The 8200-nt window shown below is 37.1% G+C and overlaps 1 protein-coding gene across 1 annotated transcript; it reads left to right on the plus strand.

Moving 5' to 3' along the window:
* Nucleotides 1–619: 619 nt before the first annotated feature.
* Nucleotides 620–8142, plus strand: LOC6048411. Its single transcript, XM_038250879.1, has 5 exons — nucleotides 620–682; nucleotides 995–1054; nucleotides 1142–1289; nucleotides 7316–7601; nucleotides 7671–8142. The coding sequence occupies exons 1-5, from the start codon at nucleotides 620–622 to the stop codon at nucleotides 8053–8055; spliced, it is 942 nt and encodes a 313-aa protein (XP_038106807.1). The 3' UTR covers nucleotides 8056–8142.
* Nucleotides 8143–8200: the final 58 nt, after the last annotated feature.

Genomic DNA, 8200 nt, shown 5'->3' on the forward strand with positions numbered 1-8200 from the left:
AAATGGACGAACAATCGACGACGTCAAATCAATTAAAAAGCTGCGTCTGTTCAGTGAGTCAATCCGTCAAAACGAGGCAGATTTTCTCACTCAACCGGATGCATGGCTTAAGATGAGGAAGTGCTGAGAACACGTCATACATTATGCTAATGGTCTAATTTGATTAAGAAGGTAAACACGGATTAAAAGATTAAAATATACCCGTTTCAGCTTAATCAGCTAACCGATCTATTTTTATCACTTTTGCAGTTCCAAAAAACGTTTTTTTTTAGAAATCAAAAAGTTTTGTGTCAGATTTATAACCATTTGAATAAATATAAAAACTAAACATAAATTATTCGCCTGATTTATTCTAATTGAGTAAAAAAACCCAGTCTACAACATTACGTTTCCTGTCACATTTCCATTCCAAGAGGTCACGTGGTCATCCAAATCAAAGCATTCTTCGTTGATGGCGCCCATAAAACATAAAAGCTCGCGGCGTCGCTCTCGATCCACTCTCTCTTTATACGGGACACCGAAAGCTTTCTCTCCCAACGCGCAAACGCCTGCTGAGGAGGGCCTCCCCACCGAAAACATTTTCTCAAGCGTTTCCAAAATGTTGTCGAATGACGGCCCAATGTTTACAAATGTGTACGGAAATGCCTGCGCTTGCACTTGTGTATGCGCCGCCGCGGTAAAGGTAAGCACGCCAGGGGTCATCCATAAATTATGATTTTCAATGAGATAGCGGGGAGTAAAAACCGATGTGTAAAAATCATGCGCTTTCAAGATTGAATAATTTTACATGGTAAAAATTGTACATTTTAAAGCATTGTAATTTATGGATGACCCCAAAGGTATTTTGGAACAGGGGGGAGGGCACGTTGGTGTGCGTGACCGGCGGCGACGGCCCCCCCCCAAACGTCATTGAACATTGATAAATTTATCACCTTTAATAAAATTAATCCGTGGAGGAAAACAATCATATTTTTCAAGTTATCCATCCTAAAAGTGCGTCAAAATTGCGAACCAAACGGTGGAAAATCGCTCCTCCGTTTTGGAGCTGGTAAAGGTAAGTGTGGAAAAAGGGCGCGAAGCTTTGGAAAGATCAAAGTTTATTTTGCAAACTAAAGCAAACATTTTGTGACTTTTTTTATAGGAGCGATTCTGGATGCTGATTCAGCGCGATGTTGGCCTGATTCCGGAGCACATTATCAACATTTTGGACTTTTGTGGCTACTCGGCGAATTGTGCGTTGGAGGCAATCAACGATGAGAAGCTGAAGATCATCGAACGGGAAGCCAAAGGTGAGTTGTGGTGTGTGGGGTAGGTGGTGTACTATCTTGCGAAAGCTTTCGTGTTTTGTTTTGCTTTGATGTTGGTACCTTCACAGATTGGTATCAATTTAAATGTCATTAATCAGACATTTCAAACATCAAATTATGCAGATTGCGAAATAAATTGAACAATGCAAATTTGCTAATATTTAATAGAATGCAACATCTATTTCAGAGATTTTCAGCAATATTTTTATGTTCAGGTACTCACAAAAAACAATTCTTTTTCTTTTGAAATTTTATTAGATTTGAAGGTTTTATATAAAGTTCAGAATCGATTATCCGAAGTTTCGATTAAGGACCATCTATAAACCACTTGAACACTTTTTGAGTATCTGTTAACCAAACTTTTTCTGAAAGGCGTTCTAAAACGTTCAGTAGAGTAGAAAGTTCGTCAGTTGTGTGCTATCTTGTGACAACGACCATTTAGTACTTGTCGAGAAAATCGATTTTTAAAGTTTGTTGGTAAATAATTTCAAAACTATGAATGATAGAGCCAAACTTTTTGAAGCAATCGGTTCGTATACTATCGCTTAACAAACGCTCCAAGTTTCAGCTAATTTGGTTACACCAGTTAAAAGATACAGTAAATAATTTAAACAAAAATGTGAAAAGCACGTGTCACAAGTGTGTTTCGAAAGTAAAATTGTACTACGTGTCACAAGTGTGCACAGATTTCCCATACAAACTAAAATATGCTCAAATCAATGGTTTAATCGACTTAATCAGTATATTTTTTATAAACAAAAGTTTGCTTTGCCTTTAGAAAGTATGTGTGTACATAAATTTGTGAAAAACAAGAAAAATTTTCCACATTTTCCAACAACATGTATGACGTGTCACAAGTGTGCACAATCATTTTGATGATAAATTGGTCTATGTCACAAGTGTGAATTGCGATATTTGGGAAACGGAAGCGAGTTTCCAAAATCGGGTTAAAGCATCTTGTAGTGTTTGTTAAGTATAGCAAAACGTCATCATTAACTCATTTTCGACCAAAATGATCTATGTCACAAGATACCACACAGCTGACGAGTTGTCAAAGATAGGGGAAATATACCCAATTTAAACCTAAAAAGCGGTCATGTTTGAATGATGCTGGATAATCTGGAGTGTTCCTTGAAATTTACTAAAACTAAGTACACCAACGAGTATTGCAACTTTTATTTTTATTTCCATATTAAGCAAAAGTTATTCTATTCCTTTTACAAGCATTTAAAAAAATATTTCCAAAATGTATTCGCGATTAAAAGCTCAATAATTCCGACAGATGGCGCAAAGCCTCGAAGAATGACGATTCAAATTTACGCTGTTCGGTTACATAGGAATGCAAACTTAAAATTGAATTTACAGCTCTTAGAACAACTTTTGAGAAAAAATTCAAGTAGTACGAGTGTAAACTTCGTGCCCTCCATTATTTAACGCAATAAAAAAGATTTTGAAAAAAAAAATTTGAAAAATAATATTGTTTAAAATGATAGAGCATCAAAAGTTAACAAAGTATCAGCTCGAATTTTTGCTCAAAAGTTGTTTTGAACGCTGGAATTTAACAAAACAGAATTCGCATACATAAGGCTACCAACTGTACGGATTTTTTCCTTACCGTACGGATTTTCGACCCTCTTCGCGGATTTTTAACAGGCCAGAATTTTTGTACGGAATTCTTTTGCCTAATACGGATTTGTACGGAATTTTTACAGCTGTGTTTATTTATTACATTATATTTTACAGCTTTGTTTTAATTGAAATATTTTTTTTTAAATTCGACTAAAGCTTTTGCTAGTAGGACATTTTGATTTAACTGTCAGTTTGATTTTAAAGGGATAACTTGTATAGTTTTCCTAGGGACCCTAAATTGCGAGACTGGTCTATGTGAATTTGACGTACCCAAACAGACACAAGTTTGACGTATCCAAACGAGCATTTGCCTTTACGCCCAGCAAAACTTGGCAGTGTTGGCAAGCACAAAACACACGTTGCCAGAAAGATTTAGCAAAGTCTGGCCAGTCTCCCTATTTAGGGTTTCTAAGATTTCAGGGTTTTCTTAAGTTCAAAGTTGATTATAAATAATTGTTCTTTTCTAATTCCTTTACAAAACATATTTATCTCATAAAAGATCCAAAGGCTTTATAAAGCTAGTGTCTTATGACAATTTGAATTAACAAATCTAGAGTTATCAGCTTGTTTTACATGTTTATAGGAGCTTTTCAAAAACAAAAACATACTCTGGAAATGTTTTCGTAAAAACACTGAGAACGATATTTGTCTAAAAACAAACTAGACATTTCGTGAAATTTTAAACGTTTAACAAAAAAAAATATGGAAGAACATGATTTGATTCAGCAAATCACGGTTTATTTTGGGAATATTTTTAAACATGCAATTCTGATAGCAAAATGAAATTGGTTAACTGCAAAAACGACACATTTTTATATTGTTATTCCACATTCCAAATTTATCCAAATAATTCCTTGACAGTTTTCTAAATTACAAAATACAAAAATATTTAAATAACTTACGCCCTTCTCAAATGTCATTTTTAAGTACAATTGGCTCCATATACACAAAAATGGCTTTTATAGGCCTAGGATAACATGTCTAAAAAGTTTCATTGAAATCGGAGAGGATCGGGTATAAAAGTTCCTGATTTGAGCTGGAATTGGTCTTATATCTTGGTGTCATATTGGCAAAGTGTACGGATTTTTGCTCAGCAAGAGTTGGTAGCCTTACGCATACATAACCTCAAAGGGCAAAAACTTCAATCGACATTCTTCGCTCTGTTCTACTACTCAACACTAGAGGGCTTTTGTTAATTTGATTTGGTTAACCGCGGTGGATTTTCTTGAAATAATTCGAACTGTCAAAAATCCACCAAAGCATCTACCGGTGGATACTTTTCTACCACTGATTTTTGTGCGATCAATGTGATAGATGCTTTGGTGGATTTTTGACAGTTCGAATTATTTCAAGAAAATCCACCGCGGTTAACCAAATCAAATTAACAAAACCCCTTAGGTGTCGCATGTCGTTTGGCTCTTGGACGCCAATCCAGGTTTTTAAGCGAAGATGGCGTTCGAATGTTAAACATCCGAAATGTCAAAATCGCGCAAGAGCACCAACATTAGAAAAAAAATGCGGCTGTCATGCCATGGCACACTTTTTTCGTAATGTTGGTACCGCTGCGTGATTTTGACAATTCGGGCGTTCACCATTCGAACGCCATTTTCGCTTAAAAAGCTGGATAGGCCCCCAAAACCAAAGCTAAAAGGGCTTTTGTTAATTTGATTTGGTTAACCGCGGTGGATTTTCTTGAAATAATTCGAACTGTCAAAAATCCACCAAAGCATCTACCGGTGGATACTTTTCTACCACAGATTTTTGTGCGATCAATGTGGTAGATGCTTTGGTGGATTTTTGACAGTTCGAATTATTTCAAGAAAATTCACCGCGGTTAACCAAATCAAATTAACAAAAGCCCTAAAAACTCGATTCGCCACCTACATTCGAGTAGGAGAACTTTGGTGCAAGGTTACGTTTACGTTTTTGCGCGATAAGTGCAAAGGGAAGTGAAAACTATTTTAAGGGTTTTTAAAAGAAAATTGATCTTTTTGAATAAAATAAAGTTAACAGGAGGTAAGAAATAAAAAGTTCTATCGATTGACTTTTTGATTTTTTGCTAAGTTGCCTTTATCATTTAAAATTCTGAGATCCGAATTGAAAACGCGAGAATGAGGTTAGATTGCTATTTTTTAAAATCATTCCAATTAACATTTTTCAAGTAGAGCTTTTATGGTAGAAGTGACTTTAAAAAAATGTGTCCTCTTGAATAATCTACATTCTCATTTGATTAGTTAGGTTTTAGTTGATTAAAACATTTTCTTATTTTGAATCAGATAATTATCAAGTTAAATCGGCCATCACAGAAATATTTTCGTTTATATCAATTAAGCTACTTATTTCTTACCTGAAAATGGTATAATTTGCTACTAATGTCTGTTTTATGATGAAGTAAAACAATTTCAAATTTCAAACCAATTTACTCGCTGTAGGTTATAATCAAAACATCACCCCAAGTTTCAGCGCCCTCTAGTGGGGGATAATTTTGACGTTTGATTGCCTATTCTAATCAATCAAGAAAGCATTGGGCCACACCCATTTCCCTATTCTAAGCTTAGCTCTTTTTTTTCTTGTTCCAGCGCTCTTTTGGGTCTGCTTAGTGCTGTCAAAATTGATGAAATTTCAAGCGAACACTCACGAGAAGTAGCATTTATAGAGAAAGTTACCTGACAGCACTGGCTCACTCCAACAGGCGCTGCTGGTGGTGTTGGTGGCCACCTTTTGTTCTTTATTTGCCTTCGCTTCTCGCTCGGTTTTCTTCAGCATTCGATTGGAATGGGTCGTCAAAATTAAAACGTCAAAAGACTTTCCGCGTTTGTTTTTTTGGTGACGCTTGCTAATTATTTACTTGTTTGTGATTATTTTTCAAGTGAGTGACTAACTAATGTGCAAAAGAGCATGTTGCCGGTAGTTGGAAGCAATTTTATGTCTTAAGCGCTTTGAAATCGTTAGCGCAAGTGAAAAGGCGACTTTCGTTAAGCAGTTAACCTCTCATCTTGCATGTGGATGTGTGTACCACCAAAACGGTGAGAAATGGTCTCGCAAAATAGGAATTATGATCAAAAGTGCATTAAATATGATCTTTTTGGCCAGTAAGTGGCATAAATTTGCGTGCTTACTTGAGGCGGTGCTGTTGCGTGTAAGTTTCTAGCCTAAATAGTATTTTTGGAGATATTCGAGCATCAAACTCTTCGTATGACGAAGACAGGTTTTTGATTAGAAAGGTTTCATTTCCCCTAGCAAAAATAATTCAAAAGTCATAACGAGCCATTTTTCGATGGGTTGGGTCTCAAACTTATTTTGCAAACCATCCACCTCGCGAACCTTAATGATACAGGCAAATCAAAATTTATTGAAATTGTAGAGATTTGTGTTTTTAACGTAACTTTCCATAGTTTATGTCACTTCTTTTAAATTCTTCAAAAATCATTACAAACATATTGAAATACAATTATCTTCAAAAAAAAAAAGTTCAACCATCTCTCGAATTTGCCCAGACCGTAAGTTCATGTGAGCTACAAATTACACCGACCAACAACATTTCTGCGCAGACTCAACTCGAGGGGAAGCTTGAACTGCGCAGTCATTTTTGGGATTTTGTCTAGGTCAGTGTAATCTAACCAAGAAAAAAAATCGTTTTAGTCATTTTAGTCAAATTTTAAAAGTTGATTAGGGCTACATAAACTTTGAAAAATATTTGCAACGGCTTTAACCCTCTACTGGATTTTTTTTCGCTTTTTTTTATTTTTCCTTTTTTAAGAGGTCATTTTGAGCAACATTTGTTCTACGAAAAACTTTATTTTCTTGTTTTTGGTATTTCTTGTTTCATTTTGAGTATTTTTTTTTTGCCTTATTAGTTTTTTTCATGTTTTTTTCTGCAATAGAACGATACTACTGCCATTTTAATGGTAGTAAAATGCGTAGAGGCGTAGTCTGGGACATTACAAAAACTGAATACTTATTTTTACTATATGTCAGAGCGTCATGAGATTAGAAAAGAGAGATATGGATTTTCCAGCACAGCACTTTTTCAGTTCCTTTTGGGATCCTAAACAACTCCCCAAAGTTTGGGAACGATTGGTTTTGTCCTCACTTTGCGCAAAGCGATTCAATTTTCTATGGGAATTTGTATGGGAAAAACATTTTTTGGATTTTGATATTTTTAAAATCCACGTTTCATGCTGTACGAAAACCGGATTCATATTCGGATGCTCTGGAAGGTGTTCTACAACTTTCCGAAGAGTGTATGGTCCTCAAATCTCGTCTAAAACGCGATTTTCGTTCGTCTGAAAAGATGCTGTTCTGATTGTAATAATAACCATAACTAATTTACACGAAAAAAATCGTATCGTAAAAATGGTCTGTTGCCAACTTTCCAGAGATCCCCCAAATCATGCGTATTTCCGCCAGCGACGAGGACCAGATGCGCAAGTACTTTGGCAAGTTTTACCGCAACCCGCAAAACTTCCACATCCTGAGCGGCGAGGCGCAGCAGATCAAGATGGTGGGCGTGTGTCTGCGCCAGAAGGGCATCGGCAGCTACCTGAAGCTGGACGAGCTGACGCGGGTGCGTGACCGGCGCCGGAAGGACTACGACGGCGGAGGTTCCTTCGAGCAGCAAGCCCGCTCGCTCGCTGAGAGAATCCACACGTTTTATTTTAATCGGTGGGAGTTGGATTGTGTGTTTGAAAAGTTTGGAGTTTTAAATACTAAATAATTATAAATTAATTCAAGGTGCGACGGTTCTCCCCCAAACATCGACTTTTGCAACATGCTGAGCGCGATCCAGGTGACGACCGAGATGGGCGACGACGGGAATTTGATCGCGCACGTCCAGTGTCCCCTGTGTCAGTCGGAGAAACGGTTACGGGTGTCGCAGGATCGAACAGGCCACTGGGTGCTGGCCAACATTGTGTCCCACATGAATCGGCACCTGGCAGCCATGTGCAATCCGAGCAGCACCCCAACGAGCCAGATGGAGGCGGCCACGGCCTCGGTGACGCGGTTGGATGATTCGGGAGTGGCGAAAAAGCTGAAAATAGAGCCGCTGGACATTGATGACTCGTCCTCGCAGTACGGTGGGGCCAGCGCGTACGGGTTTACGATGAGCATGAACTGAGAAGTTTTTTTTTATATTTGTCAGTGCACAATTTTTACTACTTAGGGGCAGCAATATTATAATTACACTAACAATTACTATCAAAAAGTTTAAATATTATTATATCCGAAACAGAATTCTCTAGAATTTCCTTGCTAAAATCACA

Source organism: Culex quinquefasciatus, chromosome 2 (assembly GCF_015732765.1).
Source record: "Culex quinquefasciatus strain JHB chromosome 2, VPISU_Cqui_1.0_pri_paternal, whole genome shotgun sequence".
Taxonomy (NCBI): domain Eukaryota; kingdom Metazoa; phylum Arthropoda; class Insecta; order Diptera; family Culicidae; genus Culex; species Culex quinquefasciatus.